Source organism: Sphaeramia orbicularis, chromosome 15 (genome assembly GCF_902148855.1).
Source record: "Sphaeramia orbicularis chromosome 15, fSphaOr1.1, whole genome shotgun sequence".
Lineage (NCBI taxonomy): Eukaryota > Metazoa > Chordata > Actinopteri > Kurtiformes > Apogonidae > Sphaeramia > Sphaeramia orbicularis.
In genome coordinates this window covers 14,168,048-14,190,772 of record NC_043971.1, presented here as the reverse complement: position 1 = coordinate 14,190,772, position 22,725 = coordinate 14,168,048, and the positions used below count along the sequence as shown (strand labels likewise).

The 22,725-nt window shown below is 36.3% G+C and overlaps 1 protein-coding gene across 1 annotated transcript in view; it reads left to right on the top strand.

The window, feature by feature from the left end:
• Positions 1 to 22,725, top strand: part of slc24a3 (solute carrier family 24 member 3) — a 209,888-nt gene that overhangs the window by 66,142 nt on the left and 121,021 nt on the right. The window contains exon 2 of the mRNA XM_030156211.1: positions 8,615 to 8,740. Within this exon, the coding sequence (XP_030012071.1) occupies positions 8,615 to 8,740 (126 nt within the window). The remainder of the gene's footprint in view (positions 1 to 8,614; positions 8,741 to 22,725) is intronic.

Genomic DNA, 22,725 nt, shown 5'->3' with positions numbered 1-22,725 from the left:
CTGTATGTAGCCCCTGAACTAAAATGATTTAGACACTGTTTATTTTTAATATCTCTTCGGTTCATGGGTTGTATGTTTGACACCCCTGATTTAGAGTGTTTTTTACTGTTAATTGTTGTGAGCTCCCACCCTGCAGTAAAAAGGGTTAAATCCACACACTGTATGCACTGGGTACAGGATTAAATCGTGGACTGAAATAAGACGGCTTCATTACCACACATTGTGGTTTGGGCAGAACTCGAGTCGTCATATATTCTTACTCTTTTGTGCTTTTAGCTTTTAGGAGCTGACGTTGAATGAGATGATAGTACTTCTTCAGATCCTCACATCTTTTCTAGTTTCCATTTTGAGCCACATTTCAGTGTTTTTTAACTACTTGTACCTACTGAAGCAGCACTTACTATCTTAACATCAGAGTTTAGCTTGGAACTGGAAATAATATAGTTATTCTAAGTTATGGGCATTGTCGTTATAGTGTTCTGCTTGCAGATGAATTGTAGTATTTTTAATTTTTCAGATTGTCCTGTGCACCAAGATTATTTTTTTTAAATTGCCATGTATAGTTGTGGAAAAAATTATCAGACCACCCTTGTTTTCTTCAATTTCTTGCTCATTTTAATGCCTGGTACAACTAAAGGTACATTTTTTTGAACTTAAACTGTTGCCCACACTGGTGCCTGATCAAATATCTTATAACAGGGGTGTCAAACTCATTTCAGTTCAGGGGCCACATACAGCCTAATATGATCTAAAGTGGGCCGGACCAGTAAAATGATATAAATAATAGGATGAGAACTTATGAATAATGGCAACTCCAAAGTTTTCTCTTTTTTTGCGTGAAAAAAGTAAAATTCCATGATGAAAATGTTTACATCTATGAACTGTACTTGAACATAACATGAACAAAAATTAACCTGAAAATTCTTAAGAAAAATAGTGCAATGTTAACAATATTATGCCTAAGTTGATCATTTATATATGTGCATCACAACTTAAAGATTTAGTAACAGGCAGAATATTGTATAAATTCGACATACTTCTCTTAAGACATTTCAGATTGTTCATATTTGTTCAGGATATTCATATTTTATGTAAAAGGATAGTCTGTAAATGTAACTTTTTTTAGAATTTAAATTTTTTTATACTTAAACAAAGAGGAAAATTTGCAGTTTTCCTTATATATAGGTTACTCTGATTGTATTTTACTAGTCTGATCCACTTTAGATTGAATTGACCTAAAATGATTTTAACATTTTAACATCCTTGATTATTAATATTGTCAGTGTAATTTTTGTATTTCACAAATTCATCCTAAGGGCCAGATTGGACCTTTTGGTGGGCCAGTTTTGGACCCCGGGCCGCATGTTTGACACCTGTCTTATAACATTTTTATTACTGATCAAATATCGGCTTTCAAAAAAAAACTACATCTGATAGCAGGTACTGACAAATATCCATATGCCAGCCGATATAGTCACGGAAAAAATTATTAGACCGCCCCTTGTTTTCTTCAATTTCTTGTTCATTTTAATGCCTGGTACAACTATAGGTACATTTGTTTGGACAAATATAATGATAACAACAAAAACAACTCATAACAGTTTAATTTCAGAGCTGATATTTAGCCATTTTCCATGGTTTTCTTAATAATAACAAAAATCCCTTCAGTTCTTACATCAATATCTATGGCATTGCACTGCCAAAAACAGTGCTTTTAGACATTCCATGTTTTCTTTTCTGTCTGTTTTAGTCACATGATACACACAGGAGTTAGTACTTGATTGCATAACCATTGTTTTTGATGAGTTTTGATGATCTAATAATATATACAGAGCATACACAATGAAATTCTGAAAAACCACAAGAGGAAACATGAGTACCATAGTTTGATAACTGCGGGTCTGTTATATAATCAAATTGAGAGACTCCAAAAATAAAACCCGAACTAAAGTATCTGCATCTTAATTTTCTGTGTTTTATGTATATGTTTTTGCACTTTGTCTGAACCTTTGCATTTTCACTTAAAATAAACAATACACCCAGCTGTGCAGTGAGTGTGTATAGTTACACAAAGACAACCGAAGGGTGAAATCTGACAAACTGCATCAGAACTGAAGCTTATATACAGCTGTGACGCCTTCTGCCCTCTTACTGTATGCTCTTCCCTTTAGCCACTCTGGGTCTGTGCATGTGTGACTGTGACATTAGCAGAAGACACTGAATAATAAGTTTAAAGCCTGAAAAACTCAACAGCCTCCACGGGAATCCTCTCCATCTCCTGTCATTAGTTAACGTGAGTGTGTGCTCCATTAGACATCAAACACACACACACACACACACTCACACACTCACCTATGAGAGTCAAACACACACACACACAGAGCTCGGTGAGTGTTTTTGGTAACTGGTGGTCCAGTGAAGCAGAATGCATTACCACTGCTGAGGTTACCATGGAAACGTGACGTAACAGATAAGATGCAAGACATTGGGGGAGGTGCATGACATAACACAGAGTAACTCGCGCACCGACGCACACAACAATGACTAACAAAACTACAAGCACACGCTCTCAGATGAGCATCGTCGTCACTCACGCAGGTAAACACACTCCAGAGTGTTACCGAGGGAGACGAGAAACCAGCAGATCAGGGCTGTCACGACCATGTGAAATGATACAAAATGCACATTGAGTAGATTATTAAGTCATTTTAAAGTCAAACTCAGATGGTCGTATTCATGTATTTACTTATGTGTGGCTGGGAGGCATAATGATGCAAAGTGTCCAACGCTGTATAGTTTTGTGAAAGTCTGAACACTGTGAATAGATGTGAAGTTGCAAATGGCAACCAACTGAAAGAAAACCATTTGAATGTATTATTTTTATGCTTGCCTCATTTTCTAAATTCTTGTGTGCTGCATTTTTTTTCTTGTTTTACTATTAGCTGCAGGTACAGAAATACATTTCACTGTGCATTGTTCTATCGGCTAAAATTTACTTAGATGTCTTATTTATGTCTTTGTGCATAAGAAATCAATATAAGTGAATCCCGAAAGGAACTTTGTGTTGGTAAATGCAAGTTCTGCAAATGTACAGGATTTCAGTTCTGTTGCAACATGTTGATGGTCATATGAACTATGTTTTCGGGTCAAAAATGTCCAATTGCATCACAATTAATGCTATATTTTCATGTCACAAATGGCCAAGTTATATTTTAACGAACTGTACCTGAAAAACAAATATTCTATTCTTTTAGATTCCCCAATTTTTCTTACAAGATTCTATACTACATATCACATGTTTTATTTTTACAGGTTGCAATATGGAGTACGGTGCTGATCCATCCTGCTTATGTTACGCCAATACATACATTAAGAATGTCACACATCACTTTTTAAATCAACAGTTTTCTAATAATAAGCATTTTTATAAAGAAATAACAATTCTATATTGTTATTTACTCTTTAGTATGATGATAAACTATACAATAAATAATTCTGTTCCTAGTTTTTGCACAGGGATCATTTGTGGAAACGGTGACATGGCTGCCGAGCATCAGCATGATGGGATCTGTAACAACCATGTCACATCCGTCCACTGCCACATTTTGTGTTTTTGTGTCAGCTGTTATTGTTTTAGATCCACAATACTAACATTTATGAATAAGAGGAGAATTAGCAATAGTAAGTATATAAGTTTATTCCTAATAAAGTACTGGTACTGACCAGAGCATCATGGGTAATGTCACGTCCGTCCACCAGCAAAAGTTTTCACATACTCGTGCTATTCAAAATCCAATATTTCTGAAAATATAGTTTCCACTGTCAAATAATATCAGTAGTCTGTGCACAAATGGATTAGCATTATTTCAACACAGTTCTATGCATTTCTTACAACTTTTTTTTTTTTTTGACAAAAATGGCCACTCATTTGACCCCCTAAGTAAATTTTAGCCGCTATGTATAAGTGTGTATTTGACAAATATACTTATCTTATCTTATCTTATCTTATCTTATCTTATCTTATCTTATCTTATCTTATCTTATCTTATCTTATCTTATCTTATCTTATCTTATCAAACAAGAGATGAACTAACATTTTGTGCCACATCAGTCCTGGCTTTTGGATAACTGCTGATACAGATATTAGACAGTATAACATTTCTGATGTAATATATTGGTTCAGCCATCCCTCAAATGTAGGAATCAATTAGAGGTTGACTGGGTTTTTCTAAGGCTGATGCCAGTTTTTAAAAATTTGGTCAGCTGATGGCTGATACCTACAGCCAATTTTTGAGGCAGATATTTAAGTTCGATTTTTTTTTTTTTTTTAAAGCACATTGATTTTAAAATACAATTGAAACACTCAGACAATTAAGATTTTCATGCAGCAATATAAATGAAATTATTAATACACGTACACATAGTAGTCTTTTAAGATTTATTGAACTTCAAGTGCTGCCCACACAGGTGCCTGATCAAATATCTTATAACATTTTTACTGCTGATCAGATATCGGCTTTTAAAAAAAATTTAGGCCGATATTGAAAGAAATCAATACATCGGTCTACCTCTAGAATCAATACGAATGATTGTATTTATTATTTGAAGATATGCAGTGAGGGCAGGGTGTTTTGCAGTTTTACTGTATTATTATCAAAAAGGACTCATACTCTAAGACACAGATACTTGCATCTTCAACAGTGTTTTTCTGTATTGTATATTCTGTATATGAGTGGTCATACTGGCCTATAGTGTAAAACATGAAATCATAATCATGATAAATTAGGTACTTTGATTGTAGGACACAGTGTACAGACTAAATTCTTTTACTGTAAATGTGTTAAATGTTAGCTTAGCTATAGGTTGTGTGAAGTTTGTGTTAGAATCTGTTTTTGGGGGGGTTTTTGGTCAGTTTTTCACCTCACTTGTCTGTAAGACTGTAAGCTAGTGCTGGCCCCAATTCCCATTTCTAAGCTCCAGAGCTGGTCAGTAATCATTCTAAGATTTGTTGTAGGCACATGCTGAAATTAGAGGTGTAAGAAAATATTGGTTCTGCAATATATCGCGATATTTCATTTCACAATACTGTATCGATATTAAAAAGTACTGTATCAATATTTTTAGGTATTTATTCAATTGCAGATATTGTGGAGGTTCATTGTTGGTTTTTTGTTTTTCTTTTTTGTTTATATTTTATTTATTCATATTTAACACTCTTTTATTAAATAATGTTCGCTCCTTTGTTGGGATTGAACTAAAATAATGTTCTGATGTTAGTTGTGAACTAATAGAATATGAACATTTGAACAGGATCTTAAACTGTAATGTCTGTAAAACATAATTTAAGTTTGAACACAGGAACATTTTGTGATATAACATTAGATCCTGTTGTGATCAAATAAAAATGTGTTTAGTATTTGTGCATATTTCTGGTGTAATTCCATTCTTCCAGGAAATAATCTTTAAAAAAAGAAACAAAACTAATTAAAAAATTGCCTTTTTAACAGTATCATGATATATCGTGACATATTGTATCGTGATCCTAGTATTGTGATTTGTATCGTATCGCCAGATTCTTGCCAATACACAGCCCTAGCTGAAATAGCCTATTAAAATGGAAAAACACATGTATACGCACCAAAGACGTGTGTCCAGTCCTAATCTAAGCTATCACTAGTAACTGTTGCTGCTGTAGAGGAGCAGAAGAGTGGTACTGTTGAAATTAAGAACAAAGGTAATGATTTTTGTAACTAAACCAAAGTGAATCCACTACTTTCACAGGTGACATTAGATCCAATCATTAGTTTAGTGATTGAATTAGCTAAGAGCAACAAATGACTGGACCCCGGCACTATCCTCCATATTGAACCTTTAACATAAACTAATGGAATCCTGTTGAGTGTGTGTTTTTTGGATTATTCACATCCTCTCTTTCTTACCATGAGCGTGCATGTGCTTACGTCTGTTCTAATACAACGACTACAATCATCCGTCTAAAGCATCTTCTTCCACTTCACTACCTTATAGTGAGCTGTTTGCAAAATGTTTCTGCATTTTGATAAATATAGCAGAGCGCAGTGCTATTTATAGAAGCCCCGGCGTGCTGTGTACCTAAGTCGGGGCCTGTTGCATGGTGGGGGAGGTGATGGGTCGGAGGTGGGGCGCTTGAGGATACCGTGACCCAGATGACTGAGCTGGAATGATCGGCCTTGCGGCGTTCAGAGTGCTGTTGTACTAATGCTCCCGCAGGAGTGTGGTGACACAAGATGCATGTCTCATCTTCCATTGTTGTGTTCAGAGACTAAAGGTTTGGAGCATTCAGGAATGCCAATTAGCTGCAAAAAATAAGAGCCTGTGCATCCAGGCTATTAATGTTGTGTACACGCGGGGCATTTAAAGCATGTTATGCATCTGTTCTGGGATTAGAAGAAATAGACGCATAACAAAAAGAACTTATCTAATGCACTTTACAGAAAAGTTTCTTGAATGCTGCCTTAGTTCAAGTCTTTTCATGTCATCGAGGACAGAGGGTCACCTGGTGGTTAGTTTGTGGTTTGGAAGAATCTCAATGCAACCTAATGTGTCCCAACCTCGGTTACATGGACCCCACAGTGTGTTCCTGCAGATGCCCGGGAGCTGATTAAAAATATATTAGTTAAAGATGAAGAGCCAAGCACGCTGATCCTTCAGCATTTCCTCAAGCCTGAATGAAATCATAGCTCAATTTAGACTCACTCCTAAAATGATAGATAAAATAGATAAAATTTGTAGACACAAAAAACACTGATAGTGTTAAAGGAGGGATATTTTGCTTTTTTTTGTTGAACTATGCATTTTAAATCATTTCCCTGTGGTCTACATAAACTGTAAATGCTCTGCTTGGGTCTGAATTCTTCATTAATTCAACTCCACAGGTCCATCCATCTTCAGTTGTATTTCTGAGTAATGACACAAGATTGATTGAAATCTTTATTTTGAACATGTAGACAATGAAATCAAAATAAAACCAATCAACAAAATATCAGTAATACATAAAAGGTTGATGAGTAAACAAAACAAAAATGTGACAAAAAAAAAAAAAAAAAAATCCTGTGACACATTCTTGTGTCTTGGGCTCATTGTTGGTGTTTTTGCTCTGAGAATCCATTCCAGTTGTGTTTTATAACCTGAAATACCTCTGTTCGATTTAATTTGTTAAATCAAAATGAAAATAAAAGTTTGATCCCAAAATAAATAAATAAAATTAATAAGATAAAATAAAATAAAATTAAATAGATGAAATTAAACACGCTCGAAAAGGAGTAGGAAGAGGTAAAAACTTATGTACTCCTACCCTCAATCTCTATTCCTTATGATCCATGTAGCAATCATTATTTTGTATGAATATCAATATAACAACAACAACAACAACAACAACAAAAATAATAATAGTTTAAGAATATAACACATCCTTATTCCTATAGAAAGGTCCTTTTGAGCGCTGGCCCTTTAAATGCACATGACTCCACCCCCTTCCAGGTTGTTGACTGTGCGTTCTGTCCTGTTCAGCCACTTGTGTTCGATAATACAGCGAACAACTCAACATTTTAGGTAATCGTCTCGAAGTTTGGACATATTTTCCGTCTGGACTACAACCGCTGCTGCTGATCAACAATTATGGCATACTCGGAGAAATGTTCGTCAGAAGTCATTCATTCATTCATTCATTCATTTATTTATTTCAAGCAGAAAAAAAAATTATCTGTACAAGGAAACAATAGCAGAGCAAATACGTTAATTAACAAAGGTGATCAAGACGATATAGGAATTGCCATGTACACTATTAATAACAAAATAAATTCAATATGAACTGCTCAAAAAGGAGTGGGAAGAAGAAAACTTATTAAATCCCACCCCCATCTCACATTTATACAACGTAACACTTCCTTAATAAAGGAAGTCTTGACCTTATATGTGCAAATGTCATGACGTAGCTAGTTATAAAACATAACAAATTAATCCGGAATTAAAAGGGGTTGAAGAAATCCACTTGATTTTTGCCAAAATGAATATAAAGATAGCTTTGCAGCATCTGGAGGGTTCAATTTCAAACTTTAAGAACTATTAGGGTCCAAATACACAAATAAATGAACCAAAGACTAATGCAAGTGGATTTAAATGATGCCAAAATTGACATTTCCTGTTTTAATCTCTCACATTTTGAGCCATTTTGTCATTTTCATCATGAAGCTGGGTTGGATTCTTAGTAAATGCACGAAAACTAATCCGTCAAAATTAGTCAGTTGAATGTTAATATGAACAATGATAACCTTGCTAGTGGATTTTTTTTGTTGTTTGTTGATTTTCATGTATATGTCCTGTAGTTTTAAGAGAAAAATGTTTTGTCTTGAATTCATTTAGACATTTTCAGTTCAAGGCTTTTTTATGTAGTGGAACATTTTATTCACTGTGGTATTTTGCAAAGTGAAGATTCTGAGTATTTCTTCACCCCTCAGGCCAGTAAAGTGGTGCGTGAGCTTATCTAATTGTGCTCTGAGGGTATAACAGACAAAAAAAAAGGCGACTGCAGATGTATTCTTTTAACCATTCCACCATCTCTCTATCGTTCTCTCAGGGTATGGGGTTTCCAGCTCTGTGGTTGAAGGGGAGGCGAGGTGGGAGAGCCGTCACCTTTTACAACATGTCTACGAAAATGAGTCCAAGCTTTACTCTGAGCCTGAAAAGAACTGCACTGAACCAGGTAAGAGTGGGATTTCCTCCTGGGACTGTTCGCTTAATATGTGAAACTGAATTTCCCGTTTAATGGAAAGTGTTATTGTTTTTTGTTTGTGCAGTTACATATCTTTACTGTAGGTGAGTGTTGTGGTAATAATTTCAGAACATCTCTTTAGATTTTGTTTTGGATTATTATGTTTATGCGATTCCGGACCAGTGTAAATGCACGTTTAAATTTCGACTTGAAGCTCATCATTTCTGGTGTCCCACAGGGATTTGCATTGGGACCACTTGTGTTTTTACTGTGAGTTCCAATATCTTGCCAAGTTATTCGTAGTCTTAAATGTACAATGCGAGTGTTAAATTACATGATCCCACTTTTAGTAATTATAACCAAATCTCACTTTTGCTGGCATTTACCAAGCAATTTTTTTTTTTTTTAGATAAATTAGTGATATTTAATGCATGGAGCAGATGTTTTAGTCTTTTTTTTTGTTTATGTTTTAGGGGTGATGATTGCTAGTTGGAGGAAGCTATCAAGTAACATTTGTTAAGATTGCAATTACCTGTGCTGTTAGCATTATTAAGCTAACTTGTCTTTAGCTAACAATATATGGTACATTTAAGGGTTTTAAGTAGATGCTTGTATTTGACTAAAATTTTGAGTTTCCATTGTTTTGGATGGAAATTCCTGCAATATTTGAAGGGTAGCGTGCTCACTGTTGAAATGTGTTTTGGCTAATATGTCGTCTCACCAGAATGGTGGACAAATTAATTTTTTCATATGTTGCGAAAACCCTGGATACGCATTATACTGTTCACAAACTAGCCAGCTAAAGAGCGTTCTTGATGGATCTTTGAGGATAGTCACAGTTTCTGGTGTTTTCATATGTGATATGTAGCTGACATTACACTGTAAAAGAATGTTTTAAGGCGAAGACACACTAAACCAATTTTTGGCGGTCAGAAGTTGTTGGGCAGTCTGGCGAGGTCGGGGATATGAGTCTGGTTGGTGTGTTCTGAGCGATTCACTGTCGTTAATGCCATTGCCAGTCTTTTCGGACGATTCAACATGTGTAATTGGCTACTACCCGTCATTCAGTCGGAGCAATCTGATTGGTGGAGGGAAAGCCCTTGACTTGTGAACCAGTGAATGAGAAGTTTGCATATGAATACAGCTATGCCAAGGTACTTCACACTATCTCTGCTCATATCGTATCTGAATGAGTTCCAGTCAGTGTTGCCTATGGACTTCATTCATTCCATGAAGTGAACACTGTTAGCAAGCGCAGAACGTACAGTAGAGTTGGTTGTCGATGTGGTGTATTCTTCACACTTGCTTGACCGTGTCGGGGAGATGGGAGCTGACTGATAGTCAGGCTACTTTTTCTGGCAACAGTTGGCAGTAGGGTTGGTGTGTCTTTGCCTTTAACCTTTTAAACGCTGTCTGGACTTTTTTTCTTATTTTGACGAACTAAAAGGTTAGAAAATATGGTGGAAATATGTGAGAGCACTTTTTTCTTCGAGATGTTTGAAAATCTAGCCGTCTTTTACAATATATTGCATGTCATAATACTGATAATACGGCTTCTTCTCCAGCTTCTAGTGCAGGTATTAGTGAAATTATCGTAATGACCCTATAAAACCTATAAAGTGCAATGGTTTCAGAGACTGTTGGAATTTTTCCAATTGCACAAACAGTAATAGTTACAGCCATCCATACTGCATATGCGCAGGGTGTATCAGCGATGACACGTCAGGTTTAAAGACTTAACCTTAATGTGTAACTGCAGCTACTGTCAATGAATTAGTATAAAATAATATTAGTTATTACACAGGAAGAGGGATGTGTAGTATGTGTTTTGTGAAAGCTGTCTGGTCCAGTGTCCAGTGTGTCCCTGAGGAAAAACAAATTAATTGACTGCTGATATTTGCTTTATATTGTGTGGACAAAATGATATTCACTTCAGAGGATCAGGCTGATTATTTGTGCAAATAGTCATTAGTTCCAGCTCTGCTTTTGTCCAACATAGGAACCTCCTCCTTCCTTTTTCTTTACACACATACATAGTGTACGATGTTGTCTCCGGAGAGCTGAAGTGAAGATGAAAAATGAACATCACTGCCTCCGGTGAGGAGGGAGCGATGGAAGCAAACAGAGAGAGAAAGTGAGGAGCGGGAGTATTGATATTAAAATGAAAGCTGATGAAACACACAAACTTCTCCCAGGTAGAAATCCTCCCCACTCTCCTCGGCTTCCTCTGTGTGCACCTCTAACGTATTTGTTTTCTCTGTGGGCTTGTCAGTGTGTATATATATATATATGCATATATGTGTGTGTGTGTTGTGTGTGTGTCTGTGTTTTCCCCACGGCGTGAAGTGTGTGAGTGCTCTCCATGTGGAATCCTGGGGCTTTTACAAGGCTGACGTCCTGCCAAGCATTCTCTTGATCTCATTGTAAACACACCGCCCCCATCTAATGCACGCATGTACGCCGATACACGAGCACGCACTGGGTTTGAGGATGCACAGACGCTGGATTCTGCAGATTTCATCGGGACAGGTTATATTTAGACAGCACATAGTTTCTTGCCTGTTTCTGTTTAATTACGCTTTGTCTCCTGAAACACTAATTACCTTAATAGGGATTATTCCTGCTTTTCTGCACTAAAAGGGGCCTTCGCAACATGCTCCTTACGCCTCACTCGCCGTCTCCCTCTGTCAGTCCATTATCATCTGTTTAGCTCTCTCATTTCCCGGAGCGCTCCTCGTCTCCAGCTTCCCTCTTTGTTCGTCTCCCTATCGAGTGTCTTTTTTTTTGCTACAGACACAATCGTCAGTTCCGTTTCAAGCCGTAAGAGCATTGTAGTCGTGCACAAAGATGAGATGCATCATCCCGCAGCACTGGCTAATGTGAAAACATGAGCGTGCATGTTGTGTCTTATGTCAGGGCTTCATATTGTCATCGTCATGCACACATGCCGGGGTTTTTCTTGCAGAGAGAATTGCAAGTCAAATGTTGTGCCATATCCAGCCCTTGACAAAATTCTGATGGGGATCTTCATGCAAATTACTAGTTTTACTATTTTGGCTCCATGGAAGAACTCTGGTGCAATAATGGTGAATATTTCCATTGTGCATGGAGAGACTGTCACTCTCCCTTTCTTGCTTTGAAAGTCCGTCTCGCTATGTGAAACAACAGCCTCCAAGCGGCAACTACTCCCTGAAAGTACCAAGAGAGTCTCTTTTTTATGTGCTGTTTTCTTCCATAGGGTTTTTGTTGTCTTAATACAGTGTTTTTCAACCTTGAGGTCAGGATCCCACATGGGGTTGCCTGGAATTCAAATGGGGTCACCTGAAATTTCTAGTAATTGATTAAAAAAAAGACAAAAAAAAGAAAAACTTACTAAAGTGGCAAGGCTTCACTGTAAAAGGATCGATGTTATTACAATGCAAACTTTGGTGCTGCTGGTGGATATACACCCCAGGTGAGCCTCTAAATAAGACCCTCTTTCCTCCTCATTTCAGTTTAACCCCTTGAACACTGGTTTCAGATGTTTGTGGTGCAAGATTTTATCAGTTTGAGAAAGAACAGACTGTACCAAACAACTTGAAAAGGGGATTGGGAGCAGTTAATGCAGTGTTTTTTAACCTTAGGGTCGGGACCCCTTGTAGGGGCACCTGGAATTCAAATGGGATCGCCTGAAATTTCTAGTAATTGATTAAAAATTAAAAAAAATTTAAAACTTACTAGTAAAAATTTACATTATATAACCTAAATGTCGTGTAAAATTAATGTTTATTTGCAACATACTATAGCAAACTATTACATGATCAAAAACAAATTAATTTTAGTAAAAAAAAAAAGTCTCTGTTTTGAATGTCTGAGGTCGCCAGAAATTTGTGATGTTAAAATGGGGTCACAAGCCAAAAAAGGTTGAGAACCAATGTTTTAATATCATGACACGCTTCATAAGTTTGACCAAAAATAACTTGTGTCCAATGGTGTTTTTCCATCCACTGTTGCAGCATGATGTGTTTCAGCGCTACCTGAGAAAAAGCCAAACAGCGTAGATAATATTTTACCCCTATTCCAGAACAATAGCTGAGGGTTCCAAATGCATCTACAGCACCGACACAGGGCTAAAGACCTTTTTAGAGTTTCGATTTTCTACCAGGCATTACACTGTCAATTTATTTCATTTATAACCGCCAAACGTCAGTGGTGGTGGTGCTGTGATTTTTTTTTTCCTGAACAGAAATATCATTAATGTAGAAAAACAGTTTTAAAAGAAGATATGAATACATAGATATTTAACACATGCACCACTGCCTGTCAAACTGTATGCAATCAGAGAGCAATATAATAAATCTACAGTAACAGTAACTTTGATGTCACCTTGTTTCCTGATTTTCTTCGGTTGAAGTAAGACTTTCATAGGAAAAATAAGAGTAAAACCATTTGTCATGTTTTTTTCAGTCATATAATCACTATAATAATAATGATAATAACACTTAATATTAACCCCACCCCCCGAAGGGGAGGCAAGGGGTATTTTTTGGGTTCGGTTTGTTTGTTTCTTTGATTATTAACGCTCTAGCAGCAAAACTATAGGTTGAATTAATACCAAATTGTGATTATAGATTGCCAGTGATCCAGAATAGATCTCGTTACATTTTGGGAAAAGCAGGTCAAAGTTAAAATTTTTTATGAAATTTTTTATCTTTTTTTCCCCCATTTACTTACAAAGGGTGAAATTTCAAATGTCTATAGCGGCAAAAGTGTTGGGTGAATTCATACCAAATTAGGTTTATAGATTGCCAGTGATGCAGAGTAGATGTCATTACATTTTGGGAAAAGCAGGTGATAGTTTTTATTTTTTAGGAATTTTAAAAATCCCATTTACTTATAATGGGCAAAATTTCACGTCTGTAAAGTCATAAATTTTGTTTCAATTTACTTCAAACTTTGCACATATATAGAATCAATTGATATGCTGACATTAGCAGACGCATAGACATGATGACATCAGCTGGATCGATGCCAAAATAATAATAGTAATAATGGATTGGATTTTATATAGCGCTTTTCTAGACGCCCAAAGTGCTTTACATTATTGATCCATTATTCCTTCGCTCTCACATTCTCCCTCTGGTGGTGGTAAACTACATATGTAGCCACAGTTGCCCTGGGGCAGACTGACAGAAGCGTGGCTGCCAATTCGTGCCTACAGCCCCTCCGACCACCACCAAACATTCATACGCATTCATACACCAGTGTGAGAGGCAAGGAGGGTGAAGTGTCTTGCCCAAGGACACAACAGACTGACTAGGATAGAGCGGGATTCGAACCGCCAACCCTTCGGTTATTGGACAACCTTCTCTACCACCTACAATATGTGTGAGGGGTGGGGCTTGTTGTACCTGGAACCACTTATTATTAGTCGTAGTAGTAGTTAAGTTGTTCTAAGCTGTTCAATACTTTAATTTACCTACACATTAGGGGGAAAAATACCACGGTCTGGATGACGGGGCCTCAGTGGTGCACTGATCATGTTACTGCCAGTACTGCATTTTGGTTAGTTTATTTATTTTTCCGTTATTATTGGCTTCAGCAGTTATTTTACAGATGAAGCACATAGCTGTTATTTTGTATTATAGTATTTTTTTCTGTTTTTATTTTTCTCTAACATTCACAGACAACCCCCCCCCCCCCCCCCCCCCCCCCGCCCCCGGCAGCTCTCTTAGGCCCCCTAGTGAGCTGCAACCCCCCTGTTGAGAACCGCTACTCTAAACCACATCAAGCAGTTATAATGTGAAACCACAGGATGGTGTGTAAATATGAGGGAGTTTGGGTTTTTGTTTAGAGTGAGAAACACCTAACAGCAGGAAGTGCATCCTTCAAACCTTTCTCACACCAAATTGATTCTTCAGTTTGATGCAAAAGTTAATGATACAAGATAAAAATCTGTTTGTTGAGAATTATTTTATGTTGCACTCTCACTTACCTCATTTCATATCTTGCTTTTATCCATTGAACGAAGTGTGGATAAAGGTCTGTCTGTAGGAGGTGACACAGGAGGAACCTGGATTTAGGACTTATTAAACCTCATCATAACCTCCTGAGACCCAGGACACCACAAGTTTCTGCTGTTTTTGCATGAAAACATTGTCTGAAGTGAAAAGAGCAAGTGTTTATTTAATGAATGTACAAAAACCTGTGAATTTTTTATCTACAAACACTGACAAAAAGCTCTTAGCTGTGTCTCAGGAGGTTAACAAGTTTTTTTTCCAAGTAAGATTTGCTTCATTTGTTCAACAGTTTTGCAATGAATATAATTATCATACCCAGACTATTTCATATTATTTAATTAATCTGCAAAAATGCAATTGTATGTGTCTCTTTCATGAAAAACCATGGATTCACCTTAATTTTTTTTTTTTTAATTTTCATCTTTTTTTAGTGATGTTCCTATACGATATCACTGGATACTGGATGAACCTGGTTTTAGGACTTATTAAACCTGATCTTAACCTCCAGAGACCCAGGACACCACAAATTTCTGCTTTTTTTTTGTTTTGCATAAAAACATTGTCTTAAGTGAAAAGAGCAAGTGTTTATTTGATGAATACTTTGCAGTGGACTTTTTTTGTTTTTTTTTTTACCCTTGGCCACACTGGCTGCAGGGTATTGTCATCAGCTGGTCATCCGTCCGTCCGTCCAAAAACTTTAGCATGCGCTGGTAAGTCAGGCCACTGGGGGCAGTAGTGCGCCTGATAAGTCAGGCTGAGGGTTTTCAAGTGCGCGCAGTTATGTTTTAATAAAGCTGTGAAACTTTTATCCACAAACACTGAGAAAAAGCTCTTAGCTGTGTCTCAGGAGGTAAACAGTTTTTTTCCAAGTAAGATTTGCTTCATTTGTTCAACAGTTTTGCAATGAATATAATTATCTTACCCAGAGTGTTTCATATAATTTAATTAATCTGCCAGAAAGTAATTGCAAGTGTGTTTCCGTTTGCGTGAAAAATAATGGATGCACCGTAATCAATCATTTTCTGCTTTTTTTTTGCATAAAAACATTGTCTTGAGTGAAAAGAGCAATTGTTTATTTAATGAATGTACTTTGCAGTGGACTTGTTTTTTTTTTGTTTTTTTTTACTTTTATCCACAAACGTTGACAAAAAGCTCAGAGCTGTGTCTCAGGAGGTTACATTTTTCTTTTTCCAAGTAAGATTTCCTTCATTTGTTCAATAATTTTGCAATGACTATAATTGTCTTACTCAGAGCATTTCATATAATTTAATTAATTGGCAAAAAGCAATCGTAAGTGTGTTTCCATTTGCGTGAAAAATCATGGATGCACCATAATCAATATTCTTTCTGCAGCTGAGTAATGTACCTGCACGACATGCTTTTAAACAAATATTTAATTTTAACTTCAGCTTCTCAGGGAGAAAGCAAAAATGAAGTTTTTTTTCCCTCCCCTGTAACATTAGACACAAAAACCTTTGAAATAATGGACCAGCAAGTCAAAACATGTCATTCATCTGCTCCAAACAATACTCCATTTTCCTTGTGTGCAGAGATAAAGGATGCACTCTAAGGGCTATTTGCTGAACTGGAAGCCTCTGTTGAATTTCTATCAGCTTTCACAGCAACAGTTTTGGGGGAAATAGCGTGGGTCCTATTTTTAGTGGCATTCGCCTGACAGTGCCGCAGCGAATAACGCAACAATGGAGCTGAGACACGTGACGTTCACATTCCCCAAAATAATGCTGCTCCTTCTGCTGTTGACTCAGGCCAGCTGGGGTCTGCGAGGCCCCCTCAAGTGAGCAAATCAGTCCAACTGCAGCGAGCTGAAGGCGGCTTCGGAGAAAAGACGGCGTTAGTTATAGACACATATGCATCTTTCTGGGTCAGTGCATGTTCAGTGCAGTCGTTCGAACCCTGTAATATCATGCTCTGATTATACAGTATTATAAGTTTTACAATAAGGGAAGATTTATGGACTGAAACTAGGCCAATAATTAAGCTCTAAATGCTAAACAGTTATGTAGAAGATATAGCAGTTTCCATGCATGTTATACCTCTGCGCTTCCTATATGTCTATTCTGTTAAATCTTATATTTTACTTGTTTAAATTGTCTTTTTTTTCATCTTGTAGTTAATGTTTATTTATTTATTTATTTATTTTTTTAAATTATATTTTATCGTTTCATTTTTTGAGATTTTACAACACAAACATCTAGGGTTGCACCAATACCACTTTTTTCCAGACCAAGTACACATACTTACATTTGAGTACTTGCCAATACCGAGTACCGATATGAGTACTTAATAGCATTCCAGTTCTTAGTTACTTTTGTAAATGTGCTTTATTGTCGTTGTCATTAGTCTGACTGTAACAAAGTGCTGCTACTTACATTTATTATGTTGGAATGAGCGTTTCTCAATCAGTCCACCAGACCGATACTGGACGAATACCACAAAGAAGAGTAAAGTTTTTTGGGAAGTAGAAGAAGAAAGTTTTAATAACAAACATGGTGACGACAGAAGAGGTAATAGTAATGTGGATGCTCATGTTGATATTCATGAGGGTAGTTAGCATAAATATGTCAGTAGTTTTTCTCTAACTCACACAATCGCTCTTTGAAAAGATCTGCTACCTCCACGGTTCCCACTGGTACTGCTTCTCTGTCTGGGTTTGCGCAGAGCCTTATAAGATAATATGATGATTTTTATATGGCACTGGGTATACATCTGCTAGCTCCCAGAAAATGGACAGAATTACTGTACATGTGGGATGTGCGCAGAGGATGGACAATATACTCCATCCATATCCGTCTGTGTCTTTAATGTAACTTGCAGTCGTGTTACTTTTGTCACCGTCTTTTATTTTGAAAAATCTCCACACTGCTGAAATTACTCCCCGGCTGTGTACCTGCTGCACTATAAGGTGAACGTCACGCTGCTGTTAAGTGGTATCGGTGTGTTTGTAGCACTTTTACGAGTATTAGTGCACACGCTCAGTATCGGACCAATTCTCGATACTGGTATCGGTATTGGTGCATCCCTACTAGGGCTGAACGATATGGACAAAATTTCATATCTCAATATTCATGCCAGATATCTCGATATCGATACGATACGATATGACTACGGGTTTGGGTGAAAATTAAGCATTTTTCAGAAAAATACTAACATCATAATACAAAAGAATGTGGAAAGTGCAGTTTTATTTATAAGAACTCACTGCCAGTCATCAACATTAACATAAAGTACAAATAAATGAAATTTGTTGTGACTTCCAGAGCTGTACATGCAGGGCGAGCACGGGGGAAATCTACAGGGTGTCCCATAAGTCTCCATACATAGGAGACATAATACATTCCATACATATATGGTTCTAACATGTATTTCTTTATATTTCTTCTTTATGGTTCTTCAGCAGTGGAGGACACGCATTGAAATGTGTTCCCGACAAAATGGCAGTCATATAGAGCATATTATGTAAATAAAAATGGTTTATGTCAAGAAACGTTTATTTTTCCTATGTATGGAAACTTATGGGACACCCTGTATATCATTAATATCGTTGCTTTTTCGATATTAATATCTTGAATGTTCATATCTCGATATCGATACGATAACGATATATCTTTCAGCCCTAATCCCTACAAACATTTAGAACATAGGTGTCAATCATGCGGTCAGGGGGCCAAGTCCGGCCAGCCAAATGGTTCAATCCATCCCCTGGGATGAATTTGTGAAATGAAAAAATGTCACTGAAGATATTAACAATCAAGGATGTTGAAATCATTTTAGGTCAATACAATCTAAAGTGGATCAGACCAGTAAAATACTATCATAATAACCTATAAATAATGAAAACTGTAATTTTTTTCGTTTTGTTTTACTGTTAAAAAAAAGTAAAATTACAGACTATCCTTTTCCAAAAAAAACGTGAATAACCTGAAATCTCTTAAGAGAAGTATGTGGAATTTTACTAATATTCTGTCTGTTATTTAATGTTTTGTATATTTATAGATCCACTGTGACCTCTAAGTTGTGATTCACATGTATATATGATAAACTAAGGCTAATATTGTTAACATTGCACTTATTTTTCTTAAGAATTTGCAGGTTTTTCATATTTGTTCATGTTCTGTTCGAGTACAATTCGTAGATGTAAACCTTTTCATTACAGAATTTTACTTTTTTCACTCAAAGTTCATATTAGATGCTATTATTTATATTATTTTACTGGTCCGGCCCACTTTCTATCATATTAGACTGTATGTGGCCCCTGAACTGAAATGAGTTTGACACCCCCGATTTAGAACATAGTGTCAGTTGTCGTCCTGTATATTGTCCACTTTTTCTTCACATGTTGCTTGCTGTAATCTTACAAAATAAGTGTCTCTCCATGTTGTGAATTTCTTCCACAATGTCTCTCCAATTATTTAGGGGGGTCCTCTTCACACCATTTTCATGTGATGGCTTTTTTAGACGCTGCCAAGAGGATTTTAATCACATATTTATCCTTACTTGGTTTGTCTTTTCCTGTTAAATGACCCAAATATAACACAGAACATGTCCTTGGTAGTTCATGTCCCAAAATTTTTCCAAATTTCGCAGATATTATTCCAATATTGGGATAATTTTGTGCACTGCCAAAAAATATGCGCTTGACCCACATCCTGCTCACCGCACACCTTCCAACAGGGCTGAAGTAATGATAGTGAAGCCTTTTTGATCTTTGGTGTTATAAAAAAATCTCATGTTTTTCCAATAAAATATTTTCCAATTTCTAGAATTAGATGTAGTCACTTGAGTTTCACATATTTCATACCATGTGTCATCACTTAATTCTACCAGCAGTTCTTTACTCCGTTTATCTCTAATATTCAGAGTCGAAGTTTGCCTGTTAGACACCAATCCCTGATACAGTTTGGATATCACTTTTTCTTCTTTTTTCTTATATGTTTTACCCACAGTTTCAGTGATCTGGTTTATTTCACCAAGGAGGTCTGGAATGGATATTTTTTTAAGCCCCATTGACATGCAAGACGTCATCTTCCAGGGAGTTCTGATCAAAATGGCAGCAACTAACAATTTCACATAAAAGGACCACAATAACAACATAAAAGCCATTTAGGAACTATATTAAAGGAGAGTAAAAGACAGGGAGAAGAGCTTAAAAATAGAGGCAAATTGACTATACTCGAGATGTCCAAAACATCTAATCTTACTTTATCCTGTCCCTTTATCAGTCAGCACATAAAACCACATGGGTGCTTCTATGAAACTGGGTTTATTTTGGTATCTGGCACTTTTCCAGCTTTTTAGACTTAATAATAAAAGAGAAATTTAGACATATTTCCCCCCAGGATGTACCTAATGATGACCTCAGATAAATATAAACAAATTATATTCTTCATACTTCATACTATATATGAAATACATTAAATAAGAGCTACTGGTTAATGTTTTTGAGCTGATTCAGGTTTATATTTTAATCATTCTATTCAGGAGTTTTATTATGTATGGTTAGAACATTATAGACACTTGGGAAAGAAGTGTGGTTTGTGCAAATTTGGATATTTTATTCTTGTTTCTACTTTTTCCAGCTCCACAGGCGAAGCTCAGGGTAATATACCACTTTTAGTAGAGGAAATCCCTTTATATTTGGGTGCTTCTATGAAACTGGGTTCATTTTGGTATCTTGCACTTTATCAGCTGTTGAGACCCAATAATAAAAGAGAAATTTAGACATATTTCCCCCCAGGATGTACCTAATGATGATCTCAGATAAATGCAAAACAAATATACTATTGCTCTGAGCCATCCCAAAATTAATGAGTTTTTAATAAAATATTGGGGCTGAAAATAGGACCAAAATTGGGACAGGAAAAACTACCTAAGTGTCAGTGCGTTTTATCCGGAAAACATGGCTTGAAATGGTCTTATATACTGCTATAAATAGACACTGTGTTGAATGTGTTGATCCTAGTGGTTTTTCTAATCCAGACATGTTGGTTTTTCATGAATCGGCAGTTTCATTTCAGGTTAAGTATGTAACCCATCGTGTCCACTCACGTTACATGGATAACCTGCCCATTTAAACACATATAAATCACGAATGATTTTGTAACAGTGGTCATTTTGGTGTAACACTCTGCCTTGCATAATTACTTCGATTCCCAAAATGTACCTGTGAGAGAATAAAGAGATGTTCAAAAAAACAGTAGCGCATAATTTTCGTGTCCTTTTTACCGTGTTACATGGAGATTTTTGTATTAAATATAAGGTAAAATAATACAAAAATGTATTTTATCTGAAAAATTGTTTCTCTTTTATTTCAGTGAGTATTTATTTTTAAAATAGACCCCAAGTGCTTCCAAACTTGCTTCATAACATCAGTCTACATCTGGTTTGAATTTTAAGCCCCTCTGTCCAGTTTCGTAGAAGCACCCATATGCTAATGAGTTACTACCAGTAACAATGGGTAAAAATGAAGCTTAGAATACATCACAATGACACGTTTTCACTGTTAATAATGTTCAAAATGTCAGCCAAGTTCAGGTGGAATAAATAAGAACACCCACACCACAATCAGCCTTTTAAGCTTTCTTTATAATCCCCTTCGTATAACATTATTTAGTTGTTTATGTATGTATAGAGTGCAAAAAAGAAAAGAAATAAGCATGAGCCTTTACTTAATATTTCCCATCTGTTGGTATGATGATACTAACTGCACAACTGTAGTAGTCTGATGTATTGTGTTGCTCAAAGCAAGAAGTAACACTTGGAAAGCGATGATGTATTCATCCATGAGATGTGATGTAATGACATGACTCTATACTACAAAGGCACATCAGTGGGGTTAATATGTATGCACTAAAACCCAACAAACCCAAAACACAAAATATATTGGTAAATTTGACACAAAACACAAGTGATACCATTAAGAAATCCTGCATAGCTGTTACATTTAGTCTGATTTAGGTTATGTTTAGGCACAAAAGCAACTAAAACTATAAATATAATAAATCAGGACAATGGATGTTTTTTTCAACTTTTGCTCAAAGTTTAGACCCTAATGTTAATAAAAGTACATCAAAAGTGTATTTTAGTGCAAACTGTAATGTTCAAACATGATTTTTAATCTTTGCGGGGTGAAATATACACTATTAAAAATCTCTGACAAGAACAATTAATTTATGCAGATCATCGTCAATCCAGCCGAAAAAAAATAGGCGAGGATAAAAAAAGTCTAATTTCTCTTTTAGTTTGTTGCAGTTTATTCAGGCATAGTAATAGATACAATATTTTAGACAATGGGAATAGATTCTGTGAGGTCTCTAAATGTCCATAGACACCAAGAACATCCATATGAACCTTATTATTGTGAAGTAATTCTTCATTTACTTTGGGTATGTCTTTTTAGGCATTTTTCCCCTGAAAATACGGTCAGGGTTAAACAGGTTAATAAAAGGATTAAAAGTAACTATATGTTGTATTTCTTCTATATAATATTTAAGTATGACTTAAAATCAATCCATTATAGAGTTTAGAATAAAGAGCTCTGAAGTTATGTCAATGTATTGGATTAAGTATTGGGTGAACAAACATCCTGCCCCCTCAAATTAAAGTTTCCAAAGGTAGGGAAAGGGAAAATTAGCTGCACAACAGCAGGATGCTCAGAGGAATTTGTAAAGTGTTTATAAGTTTCACTTTCATTTTATGGTCTGGTAGTGATGCGCAAGTCTGGGTTTTTTTTCAACTCGCGGGGCTTTTGTGAAATTATTTGACCCGCACCGCAAATTAACTGACATTCTTTTGACCCGCCCAACCCGACCCGTGAGTTACCAGCTGATCTGTGCATCACTAACATACAGCACGGAACGCATATAGTACCTGGACGGACCTGTCTGTAGACCGGCTACAGCAGTGGCAAACATATGGGCCAAAACCAGCCCGCCAAAACTTCTAATTTGTCCCATAGTA